The sequence below is a fragment of the Pogoniulus pusillus genome, chromosome 8 (genome assembly GCF_015220805.1).
Source record: "Pogoniulus pusillus isolate bPogPus1 chromosome 8, bPogPus1.pri, whole genome shotgun sequence".
Lineage (NCBI taxonomy): Eukaryota > Metazoa > Chordata > Aves > Piciformes > Lybiidae > Pogoniulus > Pogoniulus pusillus.
Genome location: NC_087271.1, coordinates 25,825,990 through 25,842,291, shown reverse-complemented (window position 1 = coordinate 25,842,291; position 16,302 = coordinate 25,825,990). Strand labels below are relative to the sequence as shown.

At 53.4% G+C, this 16,302-nt stretch overlaps 1 protein-coding gene across 2 annotated transcripts in view; it reads left to right on the top strand.

Moving 5' to 3' along the window:
• The window catches only part of IPO13 (importin 13), a 31,674-nt gene that overhangs the window by 10,806 nt on the left and 4,566 nt on the right, over positions 1–16,302 (top strand). For both annotated transcript variants that reach the window (XM_064147726.1, XM_064147727.1), the window contains exons 3-15: positions 4,842–4,982; positions 5,132–5,273; positions 6,334–6,500; positions 6,813–6,933; positions 7,229–7,376; positions 7,542–7,723; positions 8,533–8,559; positions 9,403–9,537; positions 9,768–9,911; positions 10,320–10,400; positions 11,000–11,137; positions 11,231–11,327; positions 13,183–13,235. In XM_064147726.1, the coding sequence (XP_064003796.1) occupies positions 4,842–4,982; positions 5,132–5,273; positions 6,334–6,500; positions 6,813–6,933; positions 7,229–7,376; positions 7,542–7,723; positions 8,533–8,559; positions 9,403–9,537; positions 9,768–9,911; positions 10,320–10,400; positions 11,000–11,137; positions 11,231–11,327; positions 13,183–13,235 (1,576 nt within the window). The remainder of the gene's footprint in view (positions 1–4,841; positions 4,983–5,131; positions 5,274–6,333; positions 6,501–6,812; positions 6,934–7,228; positions 7,377–7,541; positions 7,724–8,532; positions 8,560–9,402; positions 9,538–9,767; positions 9,912–10,319; positions 10,401–10,999; positions 11,138–11,230; positions 11,328–13,182; positions 13,236–16,302) is intronic.

Here is a 16,302-nt window from a genome sequence, read left to right as displayed (position 1 = left end):
GGGCTGTGTTGCAGGGTTCGAAGCTCAGCTGCTTGTTCCTATTGTCTTAACTGCTGACAGCTCCAGGAAACGATGCCCGTAGAAGGGAAAGTGCATCTTCTCCAGTTCCCGTGGCCACATCCCTTCCTGGCTGCTTAGCAACCTTCCCCTGAAGAGGAGAGTTTCCTTGAAGGCTAGGCTAAGCTGCTGCTGCCGTGCATCACTGCACATCATGCAGAGGCTGTGAACCTCTGCAGCAGTGCAGATGCTGCTATTGTGCTTGTGAGCCCTCATGCTTCACTTGGCTTCAGTGTAAGGGCAGCTGGTTTGGTCTCCAGCCTGGGTTGTCCTGTTTGATGACAAGGGGCTTGCATCTGGAGACTGCAAGTCCTGGTGCACAAGGGAACCTGTCAGGGTTTTGGTGCATTGCTGGCTGTGAGGAGGGGTTGCCTCGTTTGCCAGCATTCAGAAGATGACTACCGGTAGCTTTTCCTTGTACACAGCAAAGCCTGTGGGCCAGCCCAAACACTTGTGGCAGGATTAGTGCAGGAAATGAGAAGGTGAGAATGTGCTCTGAAGTGCTGAGGCTCTCTGTCTTTTTCCTTCCCATTTCCTGTGAGACTCCGAAGTCCCTTGGTGGTGATTACCCTGCTGTGTGCAGGAGCCTGTCCCTGCAGCACTGCTGCTCAGTTGCATTAAAAGCTTGAGCTTTCCAGGTGAGTTTGGAGAGGTGTGGCTGACGGTGGAGTTTCCTTTCTGGTCCCACGCTGACCCTGCCGTGCAATTTCTGGCCCCATTTGGTCCTGCCGTGCGTCAGCCTCACGGGCACTTGCTCTCCATCGTTCTCCCTGAAGGCATAGTAGAGCCCCATCCTGTCTGTAGGCGTGTGGGCAGTGTCTGGGACAGGGCGGGCAGCTGGACTGAAAGGCAGCCCAGTGTGTGACCCTGGAGCAGCCCGCACTCCTGGGGCACAGGCACAGTGGTGGCATTGTCACAGAGATGCCCTGCCAGGCGGCGTGTGGTGGTGGCTGCTCCAGGGACGAGCGGGACTGTGCTCGATGCGGATATCGGTGATGGCTTCAGGAGTAGGACAGCTCACAGAGCCACCGCTTCGCTCGTCCTCTTTGTTCCTTGTGTCCCTCCTCCCGGCTGTCCCGCCCCTCCAGCTTTGTTGCTCAGCTGGCGGATTCAGCTCTTCCCCTGCCCCCCTAGGGAGTCTTCTGACCTTTCTGTCTTTTATCTCCAGTCTGGGAGGTCCCTGCTGCATTCCAGCCATTCTCTTCCTCCACAGTCTCTCGCCTTTTTTGCCACAGGGACCTGTCTCCCTGCTGCACTTGGCCGCAGTCTTGGAGCACCCTTAGTGCTGGGCTGCTGATGTGGTCCTCTCCAGAGATCGTAGGGTGTTACTCCATGCCAGGGTTGCTGTCTGCTTTGCCGTGGGTTCCCGTGAGTGTTACAGACCCTGTGTCTTTTCAGCTCGCTCACTCCCAGCTGGCTTCGTTGATGTTGCTGCAGAGGCCATCAGGCAGGTGTGCATTTACTATCAGCAGAAGGCTCAGTACCTCATGAGCTGGTTTCTGCTGCTGAGGTTTAGGTAGCCTGCAGGTCATCTTTCCAGCACTACCCTGCAAGATACCCTTCACACTGCAGCTCCTCATCCTAGGATCAGCTGGATGCCACCCTTGTCCAAAGAAGGATAGGTCAGACGTCATGGGCAGGAATCTTCTGGCCATGGTGCTGCCTTGTTCTTGGGCAAGTTACTTGTGCTAGCAGCTCTCATTTCCGTTGCCTGTGAGCAGCAGTGGATGACTTTCCTGCCTCCGAAGTGTTACTAAAGATGATGCATCAGAGATCCGTAGGTGCGAAGTGTTTGATCTCCTTACCTGCCAGGCAGGTGGGAGACTTTTGCACCCAGAGAAGGGGATGTCCTGAGTGTTGTGGGAGTCTGAACAATGCTCCTCTGTTAAACATGGTGTTTCTGAGAAGAAACCTCAGAGACTTGGCCAGGAGATGGCAATGGCAATACCTCTGAGCCCACCTTTGTTCTTGGCGACATTGGGAGGCTCCAGAACGTGCAGGAGGGTAGGAATGGAGATAATGTTGCATCTCGTTTGCAAAGGAGGCTTGGTCTGGATTCTCCATCTCATTTGAGGATAATACTGCAGCTAAGCAGGTCAGAGAGTTCAGCAGTGTGTGCTGCAGGGAGAGAACTGGCATGCAGCACTTGGCTGTGCTCCTGCAGCCCCATGGGTAGTGTCAGAGTGGGGAGAGGGTCCTCCATGTGGTCTGTGCCTGTGCCGGGTTAGAGAGTGTGGGCATCAGATGCTGAGCCACCTCTGAAAGTAGCAGAGTGTTGCTGCAGTGGTGGTCTGGGTGGGTTTGCTTGGTATCCATCCTTTCTTGGTCTTGGCACCTAATGCTGAATTCCTGAGAGGAATTTCACTAGAACAGTTTTCCAAGAGCTTCATTAGAAACAGATTTTTAATAATGTTGGGGATTTCTCAGCAGAACATGGCTTAGATTTTGGATTGGGAAGGATCAGATTGTCCCACAGAGCTGCCCATCTCTACACCTCTGCAGGTTGTCCCTTAAGACTGTGGTGTGCTTTGGGGAGGGCTGTGGGATGAGCAGAAAGAGGTGATGGTTCTATGGAGGGAGCTGCAGATGCTGCAGTCACTGGGTTTTGAGAAGGGACCAGACAAACTCATGGAAGCATAATTTGCTCAGCTGCTAAATACCAGGGTAGCAAATCTTGCTCAGGTGAGCTAAGGCAAATCACTGGAGGAGAATACGTGGGGAACATCACCGTATGACTGCCTTCCTGGTTATTGGCTGCTGGAGACACGCTGCTCAGCTGGGCAGTCAGGGGCTCAGCTGGCCTTGCCTGGCACTGGCGTTCCAAGGCTGGGGAGTGGTAGCTGGCAGCCGTGCCAGAGGTGCAAAGTCTGACTCCTGGGATGAGCTCTGCTCCCGATCAGGGCTGTGGTGCCACCTGGTTGCTTGGGGCTGGGAAGCAGCACTAACCACTTAAGGTGGCCTGGATCTACATGCTTCTGCATGTAAAGGAAAGAGCCCAGTTCTGGCTGGCTTGGCCATGGCTCTTGGGTAGCTGGTTGAAACAATTCACCTAGAGCAAGAACTTTCCTTCTCACTGGAGACCTTTGCTTCCACGTTGCCCTTGCATCTGCATAGACAGTGAGCAAGAGCATGGTGGTGCTCAGGAAACGTGGTTCAGCCTACCTTTTCTAGTTTTCACTAACAAACAAAAGGATGAGTTGCAGTATGGAAGCATATCCAGGTGGTTCTCTCTGTGGACTGTGCAGAGGATCAACTCAAGTCCAGACCTCTGCCCTGTGAGTAGATAACCAGCAGGAGCAGGATCCTTGGCATAAACTCAGAAACTTGTGAAAGTATCTCTAGGATAACATAAGCCCAGTGCTGTGGAAGAAGGGTGGCATTTTCCTACGCTGAAGCAGAAGGTCCCTTATGATTTTTTTGTGGGGGCACTGCCCAGTATCCCTTGAGCTGATCCTGACTGCAGCATCAGTTTCTGGGGAGAGAAGCTGGTGAATTTCCAAATTTTCCATTGTCATGCTTCTACACTGCCACATGCATCACTCACAGTGCACTAGAGACTTGAAAATGGTTTACACAGAAATACCCAACCCTTTTGCTGTGTGATTTCCACTTAGGGAGAGGCGTGAAGGGAAGTGAGCCCTGGCAGGACACAGAGGGAATGCCGAGGCAGCCAGTGGAACCTAAGACCACCTATTGCCTCTGTCTTCTGCTGACCCAGACTTACAAGCTGCCACCACCAGCACAGCTCTTTGCACTGGTGGCACTGATGGCTTTGATCTCTCCTAAATCAGCCACAGCAAGAGCTGTGTGTGCCTCTTGCTCTGAGCATCCTTGGCCCCACACCTGCACGCGGTGGGGCCGGCGAGGAGCACGCAGGATAGCTGCAGCTGCAGATAACATGCCTGGGCGGGCAGGGAAATGGCAGGCTGCTCATCAGCCTCCAGCAGGGCCTCTCTCTGGGGGCCCTGGGCTGCTTTTCACCTTGACTGCCTCCTTCTCGTTGCCTTGGTTACCATCACTTACAGGCAGCTCGAGGGGAGGCTGATGTGCATGATGTGATGTGGGAGAGCTGTGCTGTGCTGTGGCAGCCTGGGAGGGTGGGGAACCAGGGAGACATTCCATGGGGCCAGCGTCCTCCCTGGGTGAGATTCCTTAAAGGTGGATGCCCCCTTAATCCCAGATAGGGAGCACAATCTAAGTAGTGGACTAGATGACCTTTAAAGGTCCCTTCCAACCCAAATAATTTTGTGATTCTATGATTCTATGTGCCCATGATGCAGCTTACCACTGGCAGTTCTGGATGTTTCCATGCAGAGCTGAGAAGCGCAGGCTGCAAGCATGGTGAGAAGAGCCCACAGGTCTGCCCTTCTCCCACTCCCCTTCCCTTCTGATGTTGCTGTGTGCGGGCACAGCTCACTTGGACTGGTCATGGCAGTGACAAGTGCTGACTAGGGGTTGCTGGCAGTTCTACCAGCAGATTTGGGTGGGCAGAGGGAGATGCACCAGCACAGAGCTGATGGCCACTGGTTCAGCCCTTCTCTTCATTTGCAGAGGCTCAGCTGTGGGAGCACTTGGGGCTTCAACCTTTGTTCTGAGGGACAGGATGGGAGGAGAGTCCCTATAAATGCTAAAGTCTTCTGGATACATCACATCACATAAAACAGCTTTCCAGTAGGGGAAGCTGGGCAGGAGCCCTGGGAGAGCATCAGAAGGGGTTGCAACCATGGCAGGTGGTGCTGGTGAGGCAATATTGGCCCAGCAATTGATTCGGGCTGTGCTTGCAGATATGTGAACACCCTCCTGAAGCTCATCCCTCCTGTGCTGGGGCTCCAAGAGCAGCTGCGCCAGGCAGTCCAGAGCGGGGACATGGAGACATCACACGGAATCTGCCGCATTGCCGTGGCCTTAGGGGAGAACCACTCCCGGTGAGTACTGGGGACCATGCAGCCCACTGCAGCAGCCTGCTGGTCCTCACCTGCTGTTTTTCCAGGGACTGCCCTGCACCTAGTGACATGTGTCAGGCCTGAGGAGCCAGGCAGTGGTGCCACTCTGACCCATGTTCTCTGCTCCCCAGGGCCCTCCTGGACCAGGTGGAGCACTGGCAGAGCTTCCTGGCTCTGGTCAACATGATCATGTTCTGCACTGGCATCCCTGGGCACTACCCTGTCAATGAAACCACCAGCTCCTTGACGCTCACTTTCTGGTACACACTGCAGGTCAGTGGCTGTTGTGGGGCAGCCTGTCCACATCCTGCACTCCAGGCAGAGCTGGAAGCACCAGTGCACGGAGACTGGACTGCATTTGGTCCCCAAGGATTTTCAACACCCCTGCTCCTCATCCTGCACTTGCAGCTGCTACAGGGCACATTATCTCAGAAATGTTGACCCTTACTTTTTCCACTCCCAGCCTTCCAAGGAAATCTGAGCCATCCGCTAAGGGCCTTGTTAACGTAACTAATTAAAGCTTCATGCTAATTCCTTTTTTTTCTGCACCAGACCTGGTTGTTTAGCTCCTTGCTGTGTGGCTGTACCAGGTGCAGGCAGGGAGGAGAACACATGCTGGCTCCCCGTGGGCCTGACCCTGTTGCTGGGCTGGCAACTGTGGTCTCTTGGAGAAGGAAAGACAGGGCTGGGGGCTGCTAGTCACTGCCCAGCATGGGGTCCCTCTCCCAGGCCCAGTGTTCCCTGTGTCAGTAGAGCAACCCTGCCATGTCATGCTCTATTTTTAGCCCCTGTTCATCCCCGCAGCTCCACTCCTCCTCAGTCTGATGACGGTATGGCTGAGCGTGGGGTGCAGTGTGGCTGCATGTGGGCAGGGAGGGGGGGCGATGTCAGCATCACGCCAGCATCTCCTGTGCTGTGCAGGGCTAGGCTGAGGCTTCCACCTCCCCTCACTTCTTTTGCAGATGGGTGTGAGGATATGGGTGCAGGCAGGAGAGTGATGTACTCCCCAGGTACCTACCCAGCCTGCTTCACAGGGGTCTGAAGCATGCGTGCTCCTAATCCTGGTGTGCTCAGCAGGGCAGTGCCACCCTGCTGTAACTGCTGTGCTCAAACACTCAAGGGTCCACCTGGCTACTGGGGCTTCTGGTATCTTGCCTCCAGATAATGCTGCAGCTGCAGAATGGCATGGCATTAGGTGAACTCTGGGAATCTGAAATTGCAGCTTTCAAAGTGTGGCAGGTCCCACCAACCCCCAGGTTCCTCATGCAGCAGGCATGCTATCCCCATTTTCTTTCCTCTGCAACACCTGATGTATTTCTCCTCCTGCTGCCAGGATGACATCCTCTCCTTCGAGCCAGACAAGCAGGCGGTGTACCAGCAGGTGTACAGACCTGTCTACTTCCAGCTGGTGGACGTGTTGCTGCACAAAGCCCAATTCCCATCAGATGAGGAGTATGGCTTCTGGTCTTCGGACGAGAAGGAGCAGTTTCGGATATACAGGTGCAGCTGCGAGTCTTGGGTTTGCTTATCACAGGCAGGCAGGGATGCCAGCAGCATCCTGCCACCCTGAAGGTGGAGTGCTGTGAGGAGATTCGAGGAGGCTTTGGCTGTAGGGGTGGTATGGAAATGAGACAATGTCTGGGCAATATCACCAGTTGCCCTGCTTAGGAAGCCCTGGGAGTACTCTGTGCTAGGCTGGAGCAGTATCCTCACGCAGTCAATGCCTGCACCCTGGCTGGCAGTGGGAGGGGAAGGGAGCATTCTGCAGAGAATGGTGGCAGTGTTTGGAGACCTCCCCTATGTGCTCTGCAGGGTGGACATCTCAGACACACTGATGTACGTGTATGAGATGCTGGGTGCTGAGCTCCTGAGCAGCCTCTATGACAAACTGGGACGTCTCTTGACCAACACAGAGCAGCCATCCACATGGCAGGTGAGTGAGGGGACTTGGGTGTCAGGCTGATGGCTGCCGGCCCTCTGGAGACCTATCCTTGCCACAGGACATTGAGAGCAAAGAGGTACGATAGAGGCTAGGAGCATGACCACCTTGGTAGCCCACATGCAGGCTCTCTGGGATCTGCTAGGGATTGGAATGACTATTCTGTCTCCCTGTCCTTAGTCTTCTCAGCCACTGTCAAGGGATCTGAGCTAGCAGCTGGAGGTGGGTCCAGGGTGGGCATTGCAGGGGTCTGTATGTGGCTCTGATGGTGCCTCTCTCACCCTGGCAGCACACAGAGGCCTTGCTCTATGGCTTCCAGTCCATCGCCGAGACCATAGATGTGAACTACTCTGACGTAGTGCCAGGGCTCATCGGCCTCATTCCCCGGATCAGCATCAGCAATGTGCAGCTTGCTGACACTGTCATGTTCACTATTGGTGAGGCTTTTGCTTGTGTGCAGGCTGGGCTGGGGAGGGGGTACCTCTCTGAGACTGCTCCTGCCGAGCAATAACAGTGGTGAAAAGCAAAGGTGGGCATCTTGGGATGTGAGGAGCAAGAGCCTGTGGCGCAGTTCTGTGGTCTGATCCTGTCTGTGTGCACAGGGGCCCTGTCCGAGTGGCTGGCGGATCACCCTGTCATGATTAACAACGTGTTGCCACTGGTGCTCCAAGCCTTGGGCAACCCTGAGCTCTCCATCTCCAGTGTCTCCACGCTGAAGAAGATCTGCCGGGAGTGCAAGTACGACCTGCCACCCTATGCTGCCAACATTGTCGCCGTATCGCAGGTAGGACCAGGATGCAGACAGATACCTGGTGGTGACCTGGGATGTGCTCTGTGCACACACTCTTCCCCTTGCAAAGATCAGGCAGGGGGATGCAAAGCAGCAGCTCAGGGCATTTAACTTGGTGTGGGAGACTTGTCCATCATGTTCCTGTGCTAGCAGACCCAAGTGGTAGGCCCTGTGTTGTACTGTGAGTGCAGAAATGGCAGGCAGTGGCAGACATGACTAACAAGGGGTCTGCTGGGGTTGACCTTGGGCATCTGTCCTTTCCTTTGGCAGCAGCATCCTTCCATCTCTGCACGTGCCAGCTAGCTGGTGCCACTGATGAGCATCTTGGGGTACATCCTGGTGTTCAAACCTCTCTGAGGAGACTGAATTGGTCTCTGCAGAGCCAGATGGGGCTCAGAGTCCCAAAGCATTAGGAGAAGGGCTGGGCTTAAGGTGAGCTGCAAGAGTGTGCATGGGGGTGGAGAGGGACTGGTGGAGGAGATGAGTCTCTGCATTTAGAACCTAGGGGGACACTGTCACTGCAGTAAGGAAGCCCTGTTTCAAGTTGAGTCCTCAATTTGTCCTATTGCAAGCTCATCAAAACTAGAAGCTCTGCTTCCTGGGTGGCTGAGTGGGCTGGCTCAGGGAAGAGCTTACCAGAGCACAAGGATTTTGCTCCTTGCCTATTGTGGAGAGTACATCTCATTTGCCTGTGTCTATGCTGGTGTTGGTAATCTTGATCTCCTGCACCAGTCCTGCCTCCTGAAAGGAAATGGGCTGTCTGCATCACTCAACCTCCTCTTTCTCTCTCTTCTCTTTGGCAGGAGGTGTTGATGAAGCAGATTCACAAGGTAAGAGGAGCTGGCTCAGATGTCTGCCTGGTTCTGCTCACCTCCCCATACTCCTCAGTTTTGCTCTGCTGAGGACACAAGAGGTGCCATTGCAAGTTGAGCTGTCCCAGGATAACTCAGAACCCATTGTGGGTGGAGCTAGGAGTACCTGCTGGCAGCCTCTCGCTGCATTGCCAGGCATCCACCACATGTGGGTTGGGGTCACGATGCAGGATATGTCCCCACAGAGAAGGAAGTCCCCAAGGAGGCTTAACTTGAGCAGTTCCCAGCCCCACCAAGTTCAAAGATGTGAGATGACTGTGAGGGCAGAGGTCAGGGCTGGCAAAAGGCTGTGCAAAGGTTGGTGTGCCAAAGTAGAGGGATGAGTGGTGGAGATCTCTGGGCACCAATTTGTCTTCCAGTGGGTTGCTGGGAAGAAGCCAGTGTGATGGTGGCAAAGCATCTCCATCCAGTCACTGCCCCACCTGTATTTGTGCTTGGGATTGCTTCGACCCAGATGCAGGACCTTGCACTTGGTTCAAGGTGACCTTACATCACTTGGTGCCATGGTTTAATTACTTAGAAGGTGTTAGATGACAGGTTGGACTCGATGATCTCTAAGGTCTTTTCCAACCTGGTTAATTCTGTGATTCTGTGATCTGTTCCCTGGGTTCTGCTGTGCTGACAGGGAGCTGCGCCCTTCTCCTGCACCTGGACTGACCCAGATAGAGCAGCTCAGGAGCTGCAGCTTCGAGGTTCTGACTTTGCTGGCTGCCCCGTTGGAAGCTATCTTAGCTAGCATGTGTGTGGTAAGGCTGCAAGCTGGGCAGTAACCTGCCCTGTTGTGTCTCCTTTCTGTTGTAGACGAGCCAGTGCATGTGGCTGATGCAGGCTCTTGGTTTCCTGCTCTCTGCACTGCAAGTGGAGGAGATCCTGAAGAATCTGCACTCCCTGATCACCCCCTACATCCAGCAGCTGGAAAAGCTGGCTGATGAAACGGTGAGTGCCTCTGTGCTACCTCCACCCAGAACTGGCTTCTCCCACTGACTGTAGCCCTGGGGCTGGTGTGTTGAAGCAGTGCTCTTGAATGTGACCTCAAGAGAGCACAGTGCAGGGAACCCCTCTTTGGCACTTTGCCTCTGCAGTCCTGGTTTCTCAGGATCCCAAAAGCATGACTGTGATTGAGAAGCATGGTCTATGTCACACTTTGGCTTTATGTTCCCTGGCAGCCCAATCCCTCCAACAAGCTGGCCATCATCCACATCCTGGGCCTGCTCTCCAACCTCTTTACCACCTTAGACATCAGCCACCACGATGATGACCATGAAAACAATGAGGTGAAGAAACTGCCGGTGCAGCAAGGACCTAACCCAGTGAGTAGAGTGGCAGCACAACACTCTTTATAACAGCCTGGCCAAAGCCTGCCTGTTCACTCTTGATGCCAGGAGAGTAGAGTTAATGTGGAATTCACACTGTACCATGAAGAGCATAGTGCTGGTGCATTCCATCTAAAACAACTCCTTAAGTTTATCCCACCACTCTTGAGGGGAGCAGAGGAGACCTGCAGGATCCTGCTTGGCTGGCTGTTGCTCTGAAGGACAGCCTGAGCGTGTCCTACCAGCTGTGAGCCATGTCAGGCTGCTTCAGCGGGGAAGAAAGATTTGGATGGAGTAGGAGGCAGTGATAGCTGAAGGTCTGAGTCCAGGCCATGCTTAGTCTTGAATCTACCCTCCCCAGGGCTTTGGCAAACAATTCTCTTCAGTGCCTCTCATTCCTCACAGGTGGTGGTTGTTCTGCAGCAAGTCTTCCAGCTCATACAGAAGGTTCTGAGCAAGTGGCTGAATGATGCCCAGGTGGTGGAGGTAATCAGGCTCCTCATTAATACTGCCTGCAAACCTGCCTGTCTTTGCTGACCTGAACTGGGGACAGCAAAGGACAGAGGGTGGACGATGCCCTGTTAGAGGAGTATGCTGCTGAGTTGTCTGGACCAGCGCTGCTTGCTGTCACCAGCAGTGTCTGGCCATTCTTTTCTGGTCTGTGCCCCCATGAGCTCTGTTCTTTTCCAGTTACAAAGGCTCTGCCACAAGTGGGAACATGAGAGATGAGGGTCTGTCAAACCTGTTCTCTGAAAGGGTAGCTTTGTTCTGGCCTAGATTTGTGTCATCTGATGTTTCTCCAGTTCTTTCAATCTGGAAATGCCCATGGGTAGTGTCCCACCTGCCTCTTTCCCCTGGCCTTCAGGAGACTTTCTGCAACAGTGGGAAGGATGTTTCCTGGTCTCTGGGACCATCTTCTGTTGCAGGGGCATGGTCACCAGTATCAGAGTAGATCTGAAACCTCTGCCTGGCTGGTCCCTGTCCCCACTGCCAGCTCTACCCTCCCTTGGGACCCTTCTGTCAAGCTGTGCTCCCTGAGAGAGGTAGGTATCCTGACTGCTTACACAGTCCCTCTTCTCCCACAGTCTGTCTGTGCCATCTTTGAGAAATCTGTGAAGACCCTCCTGGATGATTTTGCCCCCATGGTGCCTCAGCTGTGTGAGATGCTGGGACAGATGTACAGCACCATCCCCCAAGCTTCTGCCATCGACCTCACCCGGCAGGTACAGAGCTGCAATCAGGGCTAGGGCTGCTGCTTCCTGGGAAGCCTTGAGCACAGAGGACCAGCAGCAGCCTCAGTTCTGTCTCTCTTGCAGTTGGTTCACATCTTTGCTCATGAGCCTGCCCACTTCCCTCCCATCAAGGCCCTCTTCTTGCTCGTTACCTCAGTCACGCTGACCCTCTTCCAGCAAGGTAAGTGGGATTAACCCTTCCTGGCGCTGGGGCTGTTGTCAGGCTGTTGCATGCATGGAGTCTGGAGGCGTCTTACCAGGAATGGCTGTTTTTACTCCTAGCTAAGCTAATGGGGCCATCTCTGTTTCCTGGATTCATCCCAACCCCTGGAAGGTGGGTACCTTCCCTGCAGGGCAGCAGAAGCAGAAACCCCTGCAAGACTCTGTTCTGCTGTGGCAGCCCCATTTCTGCAGTAGGAGTGGACATTGTGTGCTGCAAGGGTCAAGCTAGAGGTCCAGTCCCTCTTGGCAGGGACATTGTGGTTTCCAGGAGATCCTGGGGCTCCTATGGGGGCCAGTGCTGCTTGTAGTGGCTGGGGATCAAGTCCTTGCCTGAGCAGGAGAATGTGTGTGAACATCTGGGAAGCGACCTTTTCAGAGTCACTGCTGGCCACCAAGTCATGGCTGTGATGATGAGGATGCTGGCATCCTCCCATAGGATGGGGCCCCTCTTTGGCTCACTACCCACCCTACCAAAAGGTGAACAAAGTTAGGGCAGGTCCTTCTGCACCATGACTCCCCATGAGCCTCTTGGTGAGTTGCTCTGTGACAGGGACAATTGTACATTGGAGCTGCTGTCTCTGATCCTTCAGCATCTCCATATTCAATCCCCAAGGGGTTTTGTCCTGTGTGCACAGCTGGGTGCTGGATAGGGTGATGCTGTCCCCAGTACAAGGCTCAGAGCTCTCTAAAGAGGTGGGGAGGTGTGAGGACCCCTGCTTCATCGTCACTCCATGGTCCAAGCAAGTCCCACTGTGCCGAGGTATCACTGGGGCCAGTGACAAGCGAGATGGAGATCAGGTCCTTGCTTCTGCAAGCAGCATATGGATGCGTCTACACTGATACCCTTTTGGCTTGGTGCCCGGGGAGGCGGTGATACCTCTGGGCAGCAACAGGCATATCTGCGGGAGGACAGGGGAGGGAACAGAGGCCAATCTCTGCCAACACTTGGACACGAGCTTTGCTCAGGCAAGCAGGCATCCAGCTCACTGGATGCCCAGGTGTGTGTGCTCCCACTCACCCCTATGGGTGCCCTTCGGTAGGCAGCTGGCCCTGAGTAGGGCGAGCCCTTCTGCTGAGCCACGGGAGGGAGAAGGTGGGGGGACAGCTGACCCCAAAGGGGCTGAGATGTGTCTGTGCACAGTCAGATACCAAGGCAGAGTGAGTGGTGATGGCATGGAGATCACTGAACGCTGAGCTGCTCTCTCCCAGGAGGATGCTGGAGATCTCCAGGAAGGTCCTGGACTCAGGGTCTTGGAAAACATCTGGGAACGGGGTTGGAAGGGTGACTGTGCAAGGGGCTCCTGAGCAGCTGGTGCTGATGACAAGCATGTGCACGCCTGAGCTCGGCCGGGTGTGTCAAGCATTTGCTGGTGTTGTCATTCACTCGCAGTTACCTTCTAGGACCAAACAGTGCTCTGAAGACAACCCGCTCAGTTCCCACAGTGCTAAAGTTCTAATTCTCCTTGTGGAGATGGTGCCCAGCTAGTTGTTCCTCCTTTTCCTCTCCAAGGACGTGAAGATCTCCTCCCTGGCTCTGCAGCACCCAGGTGCTAGCTGGAGACCCTGGGGCTTCAGACCCTTTCCTTTGCAGTTTCTTTCTGTTCTTGGGTTCTCCAAGTTTCATGATTTTTTGTATGTTTTGTTTCTTTAACTTGCTTCAAGCTGCTCATGTTGCCCATCCCCTTCCCTACACACCCCTTCTCCCTTACACTCCTGTTTTCACTTGTAAATTCTTTCTGTATCACATAACTATATGATGTTGAGTTGCTGTTTGTATGATTTTTCTCTTAAGTTACATCTTTATTATATTTTAGGGCCCAGGGATCATCCTGATATTGTTGATTCATTTATGCAACTCCTGGCACAGGTGTGTTTTAGTTTCTTATTCATTCACTTTCTGTTCTCTCTCTTTCTCTTTTTAATTCAATTTAAACCTATTTTTAGCTTTCTGTTGACAACGTTTTTTTTCCTTTTAGTTGAATATCGAGTTTCTCCATCTGTTTCCGTGGAAGTTGAAAACAAAACATTCTCCTTTATTTCTGGGTTCACACCATCCCCAGGACAGTGTCCTCCTCTGCAGGGCAGTGCCCAGCTGCCACCCCCTTGCCTTGCCAAAGCTGGTATGGGGCACTTGAGGCTGCTGCCATAGTCACCTTTGAGTGACAGATAAATTAGAGCACTAAGTGGACGTTTTCTGCCCCGTATACCTGCCCTGCAATGGGTCCTCCAGAGCGGGGATGATCTGAGCTGGCTGCCTTGCCTTCTGGGTTGAAGCCCCTGCTTCTGCTAGCAGGCAGCTGCCAGGGTTTGGCTCTGAGCAACATGCTTGTGATGGCATCTGGACCTGCCAGGGTGCCATGCTGCCTCCTGCCCCAGCAGCCTCTTGGGGTGGTGGGTTTGGTGACACACAGGAACAGCTTGCATCGTTGTGCCGGGGGCTGTGGGCTGGGTCAGGGGTTGACATTCATGTCACTGCTGGTGGTGGGCAGGCAGGGCAAGCACTATGCTTATGTGTATACACACCTCTTGGGAGCAGCACAAGCTTGGCATGCTCCTCAGTCTGCCTTGACCTTTGAGGAAAAAGCCTTCGTGAGCCTCAGTGCACTCAGTGGCCCTGTTGTAGATGCATTCACCTACCCAGAGAGCGGGTCAGTGGCAAGAAGGGACAGCAAAGTCACTTTCTGCTTCATTTCTGTGATGAAATGACCTCTGACCTTGTGTGCTGGCCTGGTGGCTAGGCAGTGACACATGCTGAGTCAGCTGCCAGAGCTGTGAGGGTCCTGCCCTTGCCCAGGAGGTGTGCCTGGCATGGCTGAGTGATAAGCCCCTAGCTCCCTCCTATGGCAGCTCGGCCCCTGCATGAGTCTTGCAAGATGGAGAAGGTGAGGGGAGCTGCACCTCAGCCCTCAAACAGGGTCTGCTCTTTGATGCCCAGACCCTACTGAGATCCACTGCGTCTCACAAGCTGTATCACAGTCTTTTTTCCCCTACTTTTGCTCTTGAAAGATAAAATGTCCTCAAGGTTACCAAAAAGCATCCATAGCTTTTGCCGATGACAGTTTTGGAAGCTGTAACTTCACAACAGTTTTGAATGTGATGAGAGAATTGGTGAATGGAGTCTGTGCATGAAGTTCATGGAGATGAACTTCTGCACACTCAGTGCTGGCAGGACCTCCACTCAAGGACTGTGCCAGGTTTAGGGCACATTTTTTTACATTTAGGCTATGGAACACAGGAAAAAGCACCTGGGAAGAAAGCACTTGTACACATGGTGAGGAGGAAAGGCTGATGGGAGCCTGAGGAGCTGCATGGGTGTTGGGGTGCGTGAAAGGTAATATCCCAGTAGTCAGTTAAAAACCCTTTTTGGTTCTCCTTAAGTGGGACAGTCATGGGAGGAAATCATGTAAAAGGGTAGGAGATCTCTGTAATGGTGTGGGGAAGCACTGAAAGGTCACTCAGGGAGTTTCTGTGCTTGAAGGGCTTGAAAGGACTCAAAAAGCCTATTGCTCCTGGAGGTCAGGCAGAGGTGATCCTGCCAGGTGGGTAAGGGATTAGGTGACTCCTATAGAGTTCCAAAGCTGTTGTTTCTTTGGAACGTGCTGAGTTTCTCTCTGGCATGGGGTCCTTCTCTGTGTCTGGACATGGTGTGTTTATGGTCTCTTGGAGAGAAAAGTGCAACCATGCTGTGCTTTTGTGGGGTGTTCTGTCAGAGCAAGTGCTCCCCAGTCCTGGCTGCTAGAAAGCTGTTACATGCTGCCCTCATGGGCGGGATTTGTAGGTAGAGCTGCGGCAGCAGACTGGCAGCCAGACCGGTCCCTGGCACGCTGGTCTCTGGACAGTCCATGTCCTTTCTGTTACAGGAGCAGCTTGGAGGCTTTTACCTCCGTGGCTGCTCCATCACAGATCACTGTGAGGTGTGTGATACCAGCCTGCCACCAAGCACAGCCACTCAAGACCTGGTGTTTTCATGGGCTTTTTATTCTAGCAACCCCACAGACACTGAAGGAGTCAATCCCTGTCCTCTCTTCACACACATAGGACTTGTTTCAAGGTTTTCTCCTCTTCCTTGGCCTGCCCTTTCTCCCAGACTGATTAGCTGGCAGGATGCTTTGAAGCCTATCAAGAAATGGCCTTGCCATCCCTGCTTGGCTTTTTAGTCTGAGGACTTCAAGAGCTGTCTGATGGCACAGGTGTGTTCAGCCTGCCCTCTTCTAGAGGACTGTGCTCTTTGGTGATGCTGTTGAGCATTTGTAGATCCAAGGATTAAAGTTGGAGAGAACTGCAAGTCCCTTCAGATAGGATTTTCATGTGTCAGAACCTGTATTTTCATCCCAGCCTAGTGCACCTGTGGCACCCTTGGTTAAATAATGCAGCAGCGAGTTTGGACCCAAGAGTGTGTCAGGCTGGAGGCTTTCCCACTTCTCAAACTGTGTGCTTCTGTGGTTGATCACTCTGATGGAAATAGCATCTCCTCTGTCTCAAGTTTTAATGTTTTCTCCCTGCAAGCAGTGTTTTTGTCCACTCCCTCTGCCAGCAAGTGCTCTCTTCTGACGAATCAGAAGCAGCTTTTATCTGCTGATATCTGCACACCAGCCCTCTGTCCTGAGCTTACAGGGAACTCTCTCTGTGACAGGATTTCAGCTGATTTTACAGTGTGTATATCTGGGCTTGGTCACAGCCTGCGAGACTGCCCGGTTGGTGTGGCTGATCATTTTGCCACCCTGTTAATTGGTGATCCACTCTTGACAGCTGGCTCATCATGAGAGCATGTTGGCTTAAACAACATCTTTAAGGCATGGTGGGGATCCTGGTGTTGACATTACTAGTTAAGGCTAAGTACAGAATCATCAGTCTGCCCTAAGGCTGCCTGAAACAGTACTTTGCATTAAGATCTGACATCAGCTGTTCCCCTGCTCCTCTGCTGTGTGCTGGGA